The 17,560-nt window shown below is 43.1% G+C and overlaps 1 protein-coding gene across 1 annotated transcript in view; it reads right to left on the bottom strand.

The window, feature by feature from the left end:
- Nucleotides 1-448: 448 nt before the first annotated feature.
- lekr1 (Leucine-, glutamate- and lysine-rich protein 1) overlaps nt 449-17,560 on the bottom strand; it is a 56,297-nt gene continuing 39,185 nt past the window's right edge. Inside the window, exons 7-13 of the mRNA XM_076142683.1 lie at nt 15,176-15,253; nt 13,667-13,870; nt 7,929-8,004; nt 4,920-5,084; nt 4,049-4,138; nt 591-791; nt 449-526 (exon numbers count right to left, since the gene is read on the bottom strand). Of these exons, the coding sequence (XP_075998798.1) occupies nt 449-526; nt 591-791; nt 4,049-4,138; nt 4,920-5,084; nt 7,929-8,004; nt 13,667-13,870; nt 15,176-15,253 (892 nt within the window). The remainder of the gene's footprint in view (nt 527-590; nt 792-4,048; nt 4,139-4,919; nt 5,085-7,928; nt 8,005-13,666; nt 13,871-15,175; nt 15,254-17,560) is intronic.

Below are 17,560 nucleotides of genomic sequence, written 5' to 3'. Positions count from 1 at the left end.
AGTTATTCCAGGCAGCAGTGTATCTGAATACTGTGCAGTTTGAGCATTATGAGACCTCAACAACAAAATCCGCTGATCCTGCGCTATAAAGCCTCAGAAGTAAGATCCAACATGGCTTTTATAAGTAAATGTCAGTGAATTAACTGATCTACAAACAACCATGTGCAGCTCATTAACTGTATGTTCTGAGCATTACACAATTGTGTCAGCGGCGTAAAAGTGAACGTTTGGCAGCTCTATTCTGCACATCTCTCTATTGAAGCGGTGTTTGAATGTTTGAATGTATACTGACAGCCAACACTAACACCTCTAGTCTCTTTCCAGGTTGTTGTTTTTTAAAGTTTCTCCTCCCTCCGTGTAACTACATTGACCTTACATCTGACTTCACCCATCGCTCCGCTCCCTCTCAGTCGGGGCAGCGTCCACTCTCTCCTTTTCTCTCCGTCTATCACCCCATTCCCATCCCAGGACTCATCCAAACTCCTCCCTGCTCCCCATGCATTGCTCCCTCGGCGCCTGCCTCCTTCTGCGTGGGAAGACGGGGAGGTTGGGAGTGTGTTGGGGGAGGCTGGGGAGCGAGTCAGGCGTACCCAGGCTTGGCCGGGGAGGCTGTCGTGATGGCTCGCCGGGGACGCGTTTCTCTCTGGGGGTTGTGGAGGAGGCCTGGATCGCACCGGATGAGTAGCTGGAGGTTTCAGCCTGTGGAGTTCCTCTTGAGCCTCAGACAGAGCGGCAGTCAGCTCCTCCCTCTCCACACACTCTCTCCTTACTGTCTCCTGGAGTAGCGCCACCTGGAGGGTGGAAAGAAAGAGTCAAATATATTTTAATACCAGTCATTTAATGTAGTGTTCGGACTGGAAATATATTAATTTGTTTCAGGTTTTAAATATTATTCTTAATATACAGATTTAATAGATAGAAACTATAATGATAATGATAATGCATGGGAAATACCTTAAAGTAAATGTTATTGGTTGATAGAAATAACATATAACATAATACATCTGACAGAACAAGATAGAAAGGGAAAAACTGAGACACACACAGACACATACACACATACAGGCACTAAAAAACATGTAAAAACAACTATATATTCAGTTTTAACAAATACCTACACTGCAAAGTTAATTAAGAACAAGCAGTCAATGATGAATGCAATAATGAAACAGTCAGATGTAGTTAAGCGGATAGAGACAGACAGCTTTTGCGAGTGCTTCTTTTCATTAGTTCATGGTGACCACAGTCACCACAGTCAGGGAAAGGCAAAAGAAACAGATGCATTCAAGCTGTTGTAACTCACACACCAGGCTACAGACCCAGACAGAGAGACATACATACACTGTCAGAATACATCAACGCAGACATTACATTACATTACATTACGATCATTTGGCAGACGCTTTTATCCAAAGCGACTTACATTACATTACCACCCTTCGCAGAGGGGGGAGCAATTTAGGGTTCGGTGCCTTGCTCAGGGGCACCTCGGCAGGCACTCGAACGGGCAACCCTCTGGTTCCCAAGCGGAAGCTCTACCCACTGAGCTACTGCCTCCCTGACATAGACATACACAATTCATGATTCAAGTCAGAAAAGACTGCAAGGAATTTGATGTGATATTCTATTAATCACATCAACATGTCAGGTTTACTTCAAAATATGACACATGTACACCACAGCTCTAGATGTCCAAGTGCAACATCCTTTATATATTTATTTGGTGTTTCATTACATCTTACATGAACCTGCATGTGTAAGGTTGTCTTAAGAGGCAGCAGGCTCATATTTTGGCCAGTTTGTCTCATCCTGCAGAGTTGAACTCATAACAGACACCGTTTTGAAACAAGAATAAGGCCGAGCACTTCACTAGCATGAAGAAAATGAGTTTTCAAAAGACTGAAACAGGTAAGCTGCACTCAAAACAAGCGAGTCAAGTGGAATATGCTGTTTTGTCTATTTGAATGGATGAGCAAACATGTATTGCCTTTATAAGAAATGTGTGTGTGTGTGTGTGTGTGTGTGCGTGTGTCTTTGTATCCCTCGACACCAGCGGATCCACGTTCTATGTGTAATGTACCACATCATTGCCATTGTATGCAGTGGTTGTGAGGGTGTCAGACAGTTTGCACACATGTGTTTTCTTGCTTTCATTGTGTGTGTGTGTGTGTGTGTGTGTGTGTGTGTGTGTGTGTATGCAAGACTTTGAGAGTGAGCCTCCTTCCTGCCTGTTTATGCAGGCATGTGTTAGATCCGGCGTGTGTGTGTGTATGTGTGTGTGTGTGTGTGTGATGTCGTGCCTGCATGCCAGTCTAGCTGTAGAGAGAGTCGGCCATCATTAGGGGCGCCGAGTGAGAGCAGGATTATAGGGCTATTAGATGGAAGTCACACGCAGGCACACAGAGCCCCTGCTTTTAATCTAACCACTGTAAACCACACTCCACTTGCAACACACACATGCACAAAGACACATATGTTTTCACGTACACACGCACAGTGTACAGCGACCGTACAAATGTACACACATGCAAAACACAGGCTGAAAGTTGTGACACGCTTACAGGATTTCTTTTAAGCGAGACGCACACACAGAAAGTAGAATGTACAAGCGTAGATACACACGTAAACCTTTGACCCCTAACCTGGCAGCTGTGTGTTGTGCTATGGGTGAAAGGTCAAATGTCTTTCCCCCCCCCCCAGACAAAGTGACCTTCTCTTCCTGTCTACCATGGTCTATCTGTTGCAAAGCCAGAAAGGGAGGGGCTGGGCTAAGCAGAGTCAGTGAGGCAGAGAGAGAGAGAGAGAGAGAGAGAGAGACCATAATGAAAGTAGTAGGGATGAGGTGGGGGGGCTGGAGAAGCTATAGGAACATACTTACTAGCAGAGGGCAGAAAGCGATCAGGCTTACAGGCCACAGAAGGACATGCCTGTACAGCACTGACACCTGTAATTCCTATATTCATAATCTTCATCACATAAAGCCCATCACAGTTTTGTTATCATGTAGGATGTGAAAATGTTCTCATGCTGACATACTGATATGGGGCAAAGGAAGAAATAATTATCTCTTTGCCTGTTGAAACTTTTGACTGTGCTTTGCTTTTTATGATGCTATCAATCGGTTATTCAGTCACATAAGGGCCCTTTTTATTCCTAAACCTTAAATATTTTGCAGTCTTAAAAATGGATTAGGTGGTGGGTGTTACGTATATGGTCTACTGCTCAATGAAAATGTCTAAACACCATCTTACCAACAGGGGAAAGAAAGAAAGAAAGAAAGAAAGAAAGAAAGAAAGAAAGAAAGAATGGGGCTGTGGGAGGCAGGGAGGTGGGCTGCTGTCCGTCCACGCAGACATAAAGGAGCATGTCAGCTGTGAAATTGGCATCAAGGCGCCTTGAACTGGCTGACCCTATTTGGACAGGGGTGAAAGAGACACGGGAGGACACAAAGGAGGGAGGGGGAGGGGCCCGTCAAATGTGGAGGAGGGGGAGGAGGGAGTTGCAGGTGAACATGGTGTGAGAGGAGGACTAGGAGGATGGGAAGAGTGGTGGCACTAACTTGACATCATGACCTGTCTAGACTAAGGATGGATGTGAGACTGGTGTCCTGGGTGGGATGGAGGAAGGAAGAAGGAAAGGAATGAATTAAAATACACAAAGGCACATCTATCTATCTATCTATCTATCTATCTATCTCAATGACTCATGTAGGAATGAGGCGTTGTGACGATGTGAAAACTCACATAGTGTGTACATGCAAAATGTATAATAATAATAATAATCAACCCTCTAAAACACATTTTGTGTCTTTTTAAGATTTAAACATTCCTCCATTATAAAACAGATGGCAGTAAAGAGCATTTTCAGATTTGAGTGGGAAACTGTGAGGGAAGACAGAGTTCATAAAGGCAAATTAGGTCCTTGGGGAAGTTGACCTAAAGGACAGAGAAAGAATCACCCCTCACCACAAATGAGGTGAGGATTCGTGTCCAGTAGTGTGTGTTTGCCCACTTTGTGTATGTGTGTTAGTGTTATAACTCGCTCAGACGGCTGAGATGTGTCGTGACTCCTCCCCTCTTCTCCTCTCCCACTGCAGGTCCTCTTGCAGATCTCTCATCTCTTGCTCTCTCGACTCAAGCTGAAGGTGGATAGAATAAGAACAAAATGTATTCCTTATTCATTTAATTACAACACTTAAAACATTCATATGTGTGGTCTTTTGTAAAAAACACCCTTTTTTGGGTGAGGGGGTGCAGCAACAGTAACAGCCTGTTCACCCATTGAGTCGTTGGGTTCTGTTATTGATTTTCTCTGCCCTACTGTCTGGATCTTAAGTCGGCCCACAGTCTGTCTGTCTCTGGTCCTCATTATCCCCCTTTTTACATAAGGGACTGATCACATTGCACACTGTATGTGTGTGTATCTGTGAGTATGTAAGTGTACGGTGGATTGTTCAAGGGAGGAGTGTCTGTGATCCAAGAGGCTTCTGAGGGAGATACACATACATTTAACATAAACAAATACACACTTTACTTCAAGTGCACACAGACAAACACATGCATGGATCAGACAAGCATTAAACTAAAAACTGTAAACAAAGTGAAACCTATGCTGCTAGACGCATATAAAAAGGAATGAAGCAAACCAATGCAGCGAAGAAAAAGAAAAAATGAAACATAAAAATAAGAACAATGTGCTTCATCTCTATCTGCTTCATTTCTGTCAAATCTCTGAGTTGTCTGTCAAAATATATGAAAAAATATGGGAAGGGGAAGGGATGGCAAAGGAAGGCTGAGTGAGTAGTTGAAGAAAAATCAATAGGCATTTGGAGGAGCTTTACACTCTACACTCTTACACAAATACAGAGATCACAAGCTGTATTGTGTAAAGCGATCATGCCATTTTCAGCAGCATTTCACCTTCTGCTGAAGCTGTATGCTGTCTCGCTGGTACTGCAGTAGCAGCAATTGGTTCTTCTCCCTGTCAATCATCAGTTCTAACTCCACCTCCCGCTGAAACTCCTCCCTCTGCTCCTTCAGGTGCAAAGCATTCTGGGTCCTCTGCTCTTCCAGGGAATCAGCCAACTGCAGAAGCGAAAACAAAAAGGAGAAGAATGACACACACTTACACAAACGTATTCTATTTAAGTATGAATATGTGTGCACAAGGGTACAACCATTTGAATATATGTCATTTTAAAACACATTGTTATCTGAGATGCAAGACCATAAAAAAAAGACCATAAAAAAAAGCTTTGTCACATAAAAGATGTAACCTGAAACTTCAAGTATAAATTTGGTACATCCCTAAATTATGTCTCTAAATCAGATCCATTAAACTAATGTGCAGATTTCTATAAGCTAGAAAGAGAGAAGACAAGGCCACAGAGTGAAGGGAAAAAAAGACAAAAGACAAAAAATGAAACAACAAAAGAGCAGGCCAGTGATGTCTGAGATGTCCCAGAACACCACATGCAGTATAGTCCGTATTGGATTTTTTTTTTTAATGTCACTGAGAAGAATGGAGCCAACTCTGTCCACAGGTGGCGCCGGTGAAAGAAAAGAAGAGAGAACAATTGGCAGTGGTTGCAGTTCATTAAGCAGCTAAAAAGAGGGCAAAGACAGGCTGGTGGTTATCAGAAGTATAAAGTGTAGTTCATGGGCAAAAAACGACAAAGAATATAGAAATCATTTCATGTATAACTTAGAAAAAGACATCCTTTGGCTCTGAAAGCTTTAGTTTGTTTGAAGTACACTGGGGTCTTGGAGCATAGAGTCAGTTTATATCAACTTTAAAACTTCATGTATACATGTTAATGTGATCGAAATTGATACAAATTGATGTATGCTTACTTAAGTAATAGGCCTAGATTATGTGATTGAAATTGGATTTATTCAGGCATGAAATCAGAGTATTCTGCCTCTGCATGCATTTCCACAATGGACAGACTTGAGTCATACTGCGATTGCTCAACATGACGTGTACCCGCATAACAGCAGAGTCATATTAATTCTGTTTATGTACAGAGCTTAATCGCATTATGCCTTTACGGTAATCGCAGTAAGGACAAAACGCAATATGAGTATTAAGTGCATGTAAACGTTGAGACCAAAGTGGTGAACCAAACTGCTGAGTACTTATACTACCTGAAAATCCCTCTAATGTTAAACTTAAACATTTACAGCTGTTATGAGTGTTTTTGGCCTCACGCTTTGATCCAGAGCCATGAGGCTTTAAGAACCTAGTGGAAATGTTGCCATAGCCACATATCTCCAACCTCACCATAACCTCTAAGTCACTTCTGAGAAATGTGTTATTGATTTTTTGTTGTTGAGCTCAGCATAAAACAACTTCTAACCTTTTCACTGAAATTCGTTATGCAGAGCTTTGTCACAGAGCGTAACAAAGACAGTGCTTTGTTGCTTTGATAGTTAAAAAAGAAATCATCTGGGAAATAAAATGTCAGCTTTGGCCGTTAGGAGTGGGGCACCGATGCTACATGTGACATATTTTTAGTCTGGCTTAGCCAAGGCCACCTTGTTTGCTTTCCACCAGCAACTTGAGATCAGACAAACTGTGTCAGCACCATGAGCTGAGATCATTGTGGTTGTGCGTGCGTGTCTGTGTGTTTGTAAGTGTATGTTTGCGTGAGAGCATGTGTGAAAGAAGAGAAAGAGTGCATGTGGGTGTCAGAGGAAAAAAAGCCGGATTGGCGTGTAAATGTGTGTATATTTGAGCCTGTGCGTGTGTGTGTGTGTGTGTTATGCTTGTGGTTTATGAGACTGTATGAAAGACAAAGATTGCGTGAGTTGAATCAAATGAGAAAACACCACTTCCTCTTCTGCTGGATGTACGTGTGAAGGGCAGAGGTGTGTATGTGTGTATGTGTGTGCCTGTGCGTGTGCCAACAAAGCAGCTGCCATCTGTATCTGCAAATTGTACAAGAATGATCACTTCCTTTCTCTGAGTATTGGCCCGTGTGAGGGTCAGGAAGCAAACAAGGAACAATGCGTGTGTTTGTGGGAACCATCTTAGAGCATCTATCTGTCAGTGTGTGTAAGTCCACATGTTTGAATGTGTGTGAAACCTGTGTGTTAGCGGTCCTCTGGCATGTACTCCATGTGCTATTTTAATAGTGCTTGGCACCTGAAGGCCATCATCACTGCAGTGTTATGCCAGAAATCCTCAGAGGTACACGAGTGCAAACACATCCCACAGGAGCAGAAAGGATCAGAGCCACGTTGCAGTCACTGCACAAATTCAACATATTCGAAAGTGTGTGTTTTTGGCAAACATTATTTCATAAACATCATTTTATACATGAAATGGCACCAATACTATCCAGTCATTAAACTACTTGATAATGATGATCTATAGCAAATATAAACATTCTATTCTATTCTGTTCTGTTCTGTTCTGTTCTGTCCTATTCTATTCTATTCTATTCTATTCTATTCGGTTCGGTTCTTTGTCCCCTTGTTGTGACATTCAGCTAAACCGTAATGACTCTTACCGCCAGACATGCAGACGGAAGAATACAGACAACTACACATTTGACTGCATGTTTGACTAATAAAAGACAGATTGGTGTGTGTGTGTGTGTGTGTGTGTGTGTGTGTGTGTGTTCTGGTGTCAGGCTGGTGGTCTTAGAGCACTATAATCTCATCCACATTGTGTGTGTTAGGATACTCCCTGTTAAACTCTATTGAACTGTGACAAAGGATTGGACGCATTGGATCCATTTACTTGGCGACTATGTAACTAATTGTGAGCCAGCCGTAAAGTAACACAGTCACAGACATTACGAGTGTGCGCATCTCTTCTATTGCAGGAGCATGTGAGAAAGGGACCACGATATTGTTTCTATGGCCGAGTTAATTGATGAAATGGTGGTGAAGGAGTTATTGTTAGTATTTATACAGTCCTACCTTCAAGGCCATTTGCTGTCTGCAGTCCTCCTCTGTCTTCGTCAGGGCTTTGCAATGGGAATCTATCAAATGCTGCCTGCCACACACACACACACACACACACACACACACACACACACACACACACACACACACACACACTGGATCAAGATGCCTCCTACCTAGTGGGTAGGTGTAACAGTGATAATACCTTATTCCGTCATGAACACAACAAATCACTCACATGTTGTATCTTCAACAAAACAATTATATAAATATGAAAACAAGCAAGCATCCGCTGCTTATGTAAGAGGCTACATCTGATTCCTGTTATCCAGTTATCCTGGAATCATTTTGTGAGCTGCATGTCAATGGAAGTGGACAAATGCATTAGTTTATGAAAGCAAAAACGTGTAGCTCAGCTCATGAAGTCATTATATACATTCCTCTGTTCTAACAATTGATAAGGAAGATAAGTGGATCATTATCAAAGCTTGACATCTAAAACTATGTTCACATGACATTTTGCACTCACAGCAAATCATTAATTCCTTATTTGAGAAAGGAGAGGCAGATAGTGAGTCTTCGGTCTGTTTGTGTGACCTTTATTGTTCTGTACCTGTCAATGCCCTAAAACTCACAAATATGACATTTTTACTTTAACTGACTGCTGACTGCTGTCTCACAAAGGCGCTCTGTACTCTGTTGATGAACAGGAAGAGAAACAGAAGCAGGCAGATAAGACACACACACACACACACACACACACACACAGTCACACACACACACACAACATACTCGACACATCAAAATGACACACAGATGTTTTCACATGGCAACATGAGCGAAGAGTCTCTCCCACACACACCAACTTGGATCGTTACAGTGCAGCACTTTCAGCAGTTGAGTGACTAACTAACATCACATCCGTATGTGCCACGGTCCAAAAAGCTTTAATAATATTTACTCATGATGAGAAAGAAAGAAAGAAAGAAAGAAAGAAAGAAAGAAAGAAAGAAAGAAAGAAATATAACATGCCATTTCAGCAGGTGGTCTTGCTGATAAAATGTTAAGCAGCATAAATCTTGGAAACACACAGACGCACACACACACACAGACGCAGACACACAATGGCAACGGGACATTGTAAATCACAAACGATGAAATATGTGAGCCTGATGCATCTGTAGCACTCTTTCTAAGTGGGATCATCTGTAGGTCGGTTTGAGAACACACTTTAGTCCATAAATGAGCAAAGAAAACGTGTGTGTGTGTGTTTGTGTGTGTGTGTGTGTGTGTGTGTGAGAGAGAGAGACTGCGTGAATCTGATAGTGGAGCAGATGATCTACAGTATAATAGAGTAACAGCTACATTCTGTCTTCCTGTCAGGGTAGACAAAATATTATTCACTCCACTGGCTGTGGCTAATCACATCAGCCTACCCACACACACACACACACACACACACACACACACACACACACACACACACACACACACACACACACACACACACACACACACACACAGAAAGACAAAATAGATGCAGACAGACACATGCATGAATGCAAGGGTTGCAAGTTTGATGCCCTGATACAGAAGTGACTCATTTAAATGTGTTCCAGCCTGGTGGAAAGATTGGATTGGGAGAGCAGATATCATCGGCTACACACACTGTTACACATACTTCACAGCACAGGAAATACATCTCGTACAGATACTATGGTTCTCAGCTAGTATGCACACCTCTACATGATGAGACAATAATAATGTTTATGTTTATCTCTGCCATGCTCCTTTTATGTCTTTGTCTCCTAGCTGAGAGCTTTAAAGTCAAATGCGGATCTGATGTGAAAATTAGGGCAAGCTGCTGATTCATACAAGTTTATGAGGATGTGTGTATATGAGTGGTTGCACGCTGGTGTCCAGTCCTGTCTTTATGATTATAAAAAGGCAGACCGGTGCATAAAACGTCCTAAATCAACTCAGCTTGCATATACTGTGTGTGTGAGTGTTTTGGCGATGTGTGTGTGTGTGCGTGTGACCCCCCTGGGAGCACAAGCGTGCAAAATTCAGCCCTCAGAAGGAGGTCTGGGGGGATAACAGGGAGGAATGAAGGGAAAATCTGGGAGCACTCTCTGATTCTCTCACACGCCAGGCTGCTTTTAAGGACAAGTGTGTGTGCAGCGTGTGGTGTGTGTGTGTGTGTGTGTGTGTGTGTGCAGAGTGAGCGGCTGCCTCCTCTTCAAAAGGCACATTGCGTTTTCCACTTTATGCTGATATCATTTTCTTTGTCTGACTTCTCCATATTACGTCAGTTTTTTTTTTTTACAGTTAAGCTGAGTGGGAATTTTAAATCGTTTTTACAGTTTTTATTGCAGATCAAAATGACAAGGACAACATCACTTACATCCACGAGTTTCTCCATAACTCTGCACCTGGAAAGACGATCAAAGTTTCAAATTCAAGAATCTTCTCACACTTGCTCGATCTTTCAAAGCAGGAACAGGCTGCCTTATAAACATTTAGACATTTGAATTTGCAGCAGTGGCAATTTATGACTGAATAAAAAAAGTGAATAAAAGGGACCAAGAGCCGCCATAAAAAAAAAAAATCAATAATAAAAACCCAGACAAAGATGAAATAGTACTCACTCTGGAAAAGTCAGAAACAGAGGGAGATGAGGGCAAAGACAGTTGGGAGTTATCTTGTAGTACAACTGTGATAATGCCCATACAGTTAAACCCAGATTGTAAACACTGTGTTGTCAATAGTAATCTATTTAATTCTTATATTGGCCTATTTGAACAAAGCCTGCGGCACAGTACATAAAATGTCTTCTCGGAACAGTGCAGCATGAAGAAAGACAGAGAGGACAGTTTTTGGAATTATCATGCAAACGTCCCCAAGACCTCTTGAAACAAGTCGTTTCGCATTTATCAGATGGATGAGGACCTGCACGGATACCCCTGACCTCTCTTGACTTTTAAATCTTTTACGCTTTCGGCTGCTTTCACTCGTTCTGCCCTCTCTCTCCTCTTTTCCCCTCTCACCCTGTCTGTTTTTAGGTTTGTGTCAGTTATTCTGAATCAAAGGAAAGCCGTCATGTATTTATGTGTGCATGTGCGTGTGTGTGTGTGTGTGTGTGTGTGTGTGTTTACATGACTGTGCGCATGCAAGATCCAGACAGTGTGTGAAGTAACCACTGCAACCACAGTCACGGTCTCCACCCCGCCTCAAACAATCACCCAGGCCCCCACCCTCTCACCCCCGTCCTATCTCATCCTTTGTTTCATTCCCTCTTCCCTCCATCCCTTCCGACTTGTCTCTATTCCCCTCCCTATCATTCCTTACTTCGGCCCACTCTTCCTCGCTCCTTCCAGTCGTATGGCCTTCCATCTCTTCTCTGCTTACCACAATCCTATCACCCCTCACTGAAATCAGTCTGAATCTATTAAGTCAGTCATTACATCACAATCAACCTATAGAAAAGGCTTGAAGTCCCAATTTAGCCCTTTTGTTGTCATTTTACTGTACCTGTCTCTCCCCCTCTTACTCTCTCTGCAGCATATCTCAAAAAGTAACGTGAGGAAGGGCTACAGGAATTTTTTTTAAACATTCTTTTCTCCTTTTCTTTGTCAACATTTTGACCTGTTTCTCAAGAAACAAACACACCAGTAATGAAAAAATTATGGATTATCAAAAAGCACTATTTTGCCCACATCCAGATGATGCACATCTGGCACATCCAAACATATGCTCAACAGTGGTCACATTTTATAGCCTGACTTCACAGTCAAAATAAGACTGTAAGCATGCAACTTTCATTAGGACAATGATTCAGCATGAGCATTAGGCATTGACAGATTATAACAGTTATAGACAGAGATCAAGAAGATGATGACGCCTGTTCTCTTGTTTTAAGATTTATAGTTTCTTATACTACTAGCACTACTTTTATTGCTTCACTGGTAAGAGCTTATCATGTGTAACGACTGTTGAATGTAAATTAGCTAATTAAATACTGCATATGCAACTCCATTCATATTTAAGTCGCAATCTCATCACATTTGCAGTGTTTATCCAACGTGGCAAAGTAGGCACAGGTTTGTCACAGGCTAATGGTCCAAGGACATCAAGAGGCAATAACACCATATCATTTCTCTTTCCACATTGGAAAGTGATGAGCCTTGTTTCTGGTTAAAACAGGCAACAGAATGGTTGGCAGGGCAACATCAAGGGCTGGACGGAGGACAGAGTGGGAAACATACAAGTGCGTGTGTGGGTGTGTGTGTGTGTGTGCATGCTGGGGGTGGGGGGTAAGAGGGGACAAAATGTATTTGGATGAAATGAATAAATCAGGGAGGCTGGGTTTGTTGAAATGGGTTATGGTGTTAAAGTTTGTGTGTCTGTGTTTGTGTGTGTGACTGGCAGATGTAGGAACAATTGAACAGTATGTCCTTTCATGGGTCACTGGAGGTCAGTGGAAATGTCTCAACTTCATAATGTGAACCGAATGGAAGAACAAAGGCATCTCGGAATGTGTGTCTATCTGTGTGTGCATACGCATGCGTGTGTGAATACGCGCATGTTTGTTGTGGGGACTTAAAGTACAGTACAGTCAGTAATCCTCCCTTTCCTCTCTGAGCCCTTCTGTGCATCTGAAGCACACATACAAACACACACACACACACACACACACACACTGACCTCTAACAACACGGCCCAGTTCAGCTGAGGACAAAGCAGAGAAACAAGCCTGGGTGTCTCCCCAAAAGGACATTTATAATTAAGTCAATAATGACATTAATTGGGAAAATTCAACTACTTCAGCCTAGGCGGACATGCTTTAATTATACTGGTTCAGAAGAAGAAATGTAATATTCGTTCATTTAAACTTGGTCTTAGAAGCAAATGTCTCAGCTGTATTCAAGAAAATGGAAAAATGCAATTTTATGTGAATGAAATAATGAACAAAAATCCTCCCAATTCAAAAAAAATAAAGTCTTTGGAAGGATTTGGCAGTGGAGGCACAGTTTCACAAATGACCTGTAATCCCTCCTAAGACTTAACCAGAGAGGAGACAGAATGGCGACTGAGGCCTTTCATAGAAGGGAAAGGACTGATATGGGAAGAAAAAAAATTCCGCTAGTGATAATTTGGAATCCTATGTCAAAAAGCAGAAAATTGTTTATCCCACTATCAGTCAGGCTTGAAATCACCTGATAAGCGCTTCTGTAAATGTAATAGCGCGGTGTAATACCCATGACCTTAGAGCAGGCAGGCACACAAACCTGTCGGCCTGATGAAAACCCGATAGTGAAGCGTTAAATGTGAGGCTCTTGAGAAGTGTGTGAGGCAGAGGCGGCTAGCCACACAGGGAGAAGCGAGACCTTACATAAGAGACTGGGCACAGCTCCCAGCACTCTATTACATTCACTCACTACATTCACAGAGGGGGCTTAGGGCCTTGGTTTTGTCTATACACTCTCACACACAAACGATTACTGACTGTACTCACCCAATGTTCCCTCAGACACAAAGGGATGTAATTATTTAGCATTAAAAGGAAACAGTCTCTTTCCCTATGAGGGATTCAGTGGTAGTTCATAGACTGTGGCTTTGCTGTTGAGCACAGCAGAACACTAAGTTTTCATTTGTAATTGTTTCAATCCCCATGGCCAACGCTGGTTGTCAGGTGGGTCATTAGTGCTTTGCATTACACCGGCACTTGATTGAACTCATGTCACAGTTCTCACCTGTCTCTCCTCAGTTCTACAGTTTCCTGCCGGACCTTCTCCAAAGCTCTTTTCAGCGCTGTCGCTTCCTCCTCGGATGCCAAGTACTTCCGCTTGGACTGATCCTCTCGCCGTTGCCATGTCGACAGCTGCGCCTGCATGGAGTCGCACCTTTGCTGGCATGACAACCACCTCTGATGTTTCTCGTCCACCTTCCCTTTTAACCTGCAAAGGAGATGGTGAACACACACACACACACTTATTACGCAGGGGGAGAGATTTTTTTCTCAACGTGCGTACAGGACGTGCGTATGCACGCTGATGCCCTGCCAGCAGAGGCACTCAGAAAGTCAACATGCACGGACAGGTCAACTGGTGAGTGTGAGCATCAGAGTTAGTCTGTTACATAACAGAGAAGCTGTTGACTCTCCATTCTTAGCAATGTGCTTCACATTTATATAGGCGGTTTGATACACACACATAGAGTATAGACATTCTGTCTCATAAAACAGAGAGGTGGAGCTTTTCACAGGGATAATTTAGTGAATATTGTTCTTGGCACATATATGCAGAGAATCCCTAGATGTTTTCAAAGTTAAGGTCCATCCACAGACCATTCATCAAAACTGTATCAGAACTGATTAAGTATTGCTTTTGTGTGTTTTCTTCACCTATGGTCTTCTAGTTTAGTCAATTTGGTGAGGTATTTCTCCTCAAATTTTCCCCATGGGGTGCCTCCCCTTCATCCCCTTCGAAATAGCCTGTATCCCCTCTGGTGGAGTGCTATCATATGTTGAGCTGTATAGGAGCCAGAGGGTGAGATCAGAGACTGCTGTGTGGGAAGGGGAATAAATTGACAGTGTAATTGAACACACCAGGCAGAAAAAGAACACCAGCAGATACCATGTGAAAAAATACACACCCTGAATACATCTAACGCCTGCGTAAAGAAGATGAGAGGGCGCATGTGTGAATGTGTGTATGTATACATTTGGGTTGGGTGTGTGTGTGCACATGTGGCTGCCTGCACATTAGCGTAATTCAATCCAGTAGAAAAAGTGCCACTGCGTCTCTGCCTAGCTGTGTTTGTGCCCATATGCACAGATGAGTGTGTGTGTGATGATTCCGCGCCAGCCAAGAAGTGCTTCCATCTGTTGCACCAGCCTCACACGAGATTCTCTGCTGTGTCAATGGCACTTTATGGATCCTAAGATCTCCTCAAGTGATCCAAGAGCAGATCTAAGCTGACACTAATATCCCTCCAATATCTACCTCTCTGTGTGACGAGGGAGATGAAGGATGAAGCAGAGGAAGAGGAAGAGAACCATCAGGAGGGGAATGAGAGGCACGAGTACAAAGATTGTGGAAAGGATAGGAGGAGGAAATGGATGGTAACAGTAGAGAGGAAACACAGGGGGAGAAGATGCAGAAGGACATGGCGTAAAAAAGTGCGGACAGAAGATGACATCATTTATTTAACAGGAGAGGAAAAAGGTGAAATGAAAAATAAAACACGAGAACAAATTGTACCTGAGTAGTGTTTCTGTGTGCAACTTTTCTGAGTCTTCCTGTTGGGACAGCAGATCCTCTTTCTGGCTCGTCTGGTGCCTACAGACACAAAGTACACAGCGCTGCTCAGGTTTCACTGACTCGCATCCTATTGTCGGAGTCTGATAATTCAAAGTCAGGTAAAAGGAAGGTAAAAAAAGATATTGAGTATTGACATGTGAATCCCTGCGTCAGCCCTGTGTGGAGTGTCCATGGCTTTCCCATCCAAGTAGTTTGGACGGGGCAAATACAGTGAGAGAATTTCACCAAAGAAAAGTTTCCACAAAAAAAACAGAAGAGGAAAAATTTGGCCTTGGCTTGTTCGGCCTTGGTGGAGGTATTCTACTATGGATTTGAGCGGCAGTTTGAGATTAATGCAGTCTGTTCACTACAGACAGTTCTTGAGATGTAATTGAGCAAAATACCAAATCTCTACACCACTGTTCACTGTCTGCTTGTGCGCTTAAACCTCAATGTGGAATTTTATCAAAATGTTCCGTCTGGAATAAGCAAAGGTTAAAGAAGGCTGTTTGTTCCATGTTTGTATCGTGATATTTATGCAAGAAAAACCACTGCTAGGAGTCATATTCCCAAAAAAATGAATTAAAGCATATTGGTGTGGTGAACTTCAACCATTTGCATTTAAGTATCTTTTTCTGAATCATTTAATGAGTGGAAATGAGCTTGTGTGTGTGTTTGTGTGTGTGTGTGAGAGCTGCAGTTTTTGTGATCAGCTCCTCTTCCATGCCATGTGCAGCTGCTGCCTCGCTCTTGAGAAAGTAAATTGGAAATCAGTTTTAATTCTGCGTGTCATGACAGTATGTGGCACTCCCTCCTTCATGCACACGCAGACATACACATGCACACATGCACGCACACACAGACTTAACCCTAGCCCGCCTAACTCTGTCGGCTTCTCAGTGTAATCCCTTCACAGGCGGCATGATCAGTTAATGTGTGTGTGTGTGTGTGTGAGTGAGTGTGTGTGTGTAGCTGGCTGTCTAGCCCTGTGACCTTGCAGCCACACGCAATGAGGATACAGAGTGAGAGGCTTGCATGTCTGAGCTCACAGACAGACGGCCTGTTTTCACTGTTGCCTGCAGCAGGCTTCTCTGGCTGAAATGTCTGGAGCTTACAGTTAAACAGAACACAACCCAGCACCCTGACAGTATTAATATATACAAACAGAGGCCACTCAAGAGAGCACATACCTCTGCCAAGGCCACACTGTCATCCAATTATCCATCTCTCAGCGATGAAATTTAATAGGTTATTGACTGTTTTCACTCCCCCCTCCCTCCACTGTACAAGTAGTGGCTGCACATATCCACCCAGTTTGGTTACAAGAGACTAATTCATTCTTGAAACGCAGCACTTTATGAAGAATAAGCCACACCCACTTAGCTCAACATTTATTACATATTGCTAAAGAATGTAACATCTGCATTAGGTGTAATAGATAGGTAGTTTAGAAGTACCCATCCATCTATTCATCCATCTGTTTTCCACCACTTATCTGGCTAAGCAACATAGCCCAGATATTCCTCTCTCTTGCTATGTCTTCCCAGTCTTCCCAATAGATCCCAAGGCGTTCCCATGTCAAACAGGAGGTTTAATCCCACCAGCATATTCTGGGTCTATGCTGTGGTCTCCTCCCAGTTGGACGTGCCTGGAGTATTCCCGTGGAAGATGTCCAGGATTAGATGTCCCAAACCACCTCAGCTCGCACGTTTAAACGCAAAGGAGGAGCGTTTCTATTCTGAGCTCCTTCCCGATGTCCGAACTCCTCACCCCATCCCTAAAGGCTGAATCCCAGAACCCTGCAGCGGAAACGCATCTGGGCCATTTATATCCGCGATCACATTCTTGCAGTCACGACCCAGAGCTTATGATCATAGGTGAGGGTTGGAACACAGATTGACTGGTAAATTGAGAGCTTTTGCCTTCAGGCTCAGCTCTCTCTCTTTTTTTCTTTCACCACAACAGTCTGGTACAGCGTCTGCAAAAATCCGCCTGTTTGTAATTTTTTTTTGTTCTAAAATTAATCGGATTTTCTTTGTATAACAGTGACGTGATGTCAGAATGGATCCACATGCAGACACAGGCCCAGACAATCACCCACACATACACACATTCACACGCACACGCACACACACACACATACACACACACACACACACACATGCACACCCGCACACACACACCAAGATACTCTCACAGCTGTCTGGCACCAGTTATCACCCTCCCTCTCTTTGTACCTCTCATCACACATCTCCATCCCATTTCCTTTCGCTCTCTCTTGCTCTTTTGCTCTCCTTCACCCCCTCCTTTCCTCCCATCCTATCACAGCTACTGGTGATTTAGAGC

The sequence above is a fragment of the Genypterus blacodes genome, unplaced genomic scaffold, assembly GCF_046128005.1.
Source record: "Genypterus blacodes isolate CSIRO-AG114 ecotype Tasmania unplaced genomic scaffold, CSIRO-AGI_Gbla_v1 ptg000003l_1, whole genome shotgun sequence".
Lineage (NCBI taxonomy): Eukaryota > Metazoa > Chordata > Actinopteri > Ophidiiformes > Ophidiidae > Genypterus > Genypterus blacodes.
Note: the sequence above shows the minus strand (reverse complement) of the source record. Positions and strands in the feature narration are given on the sequence as shown.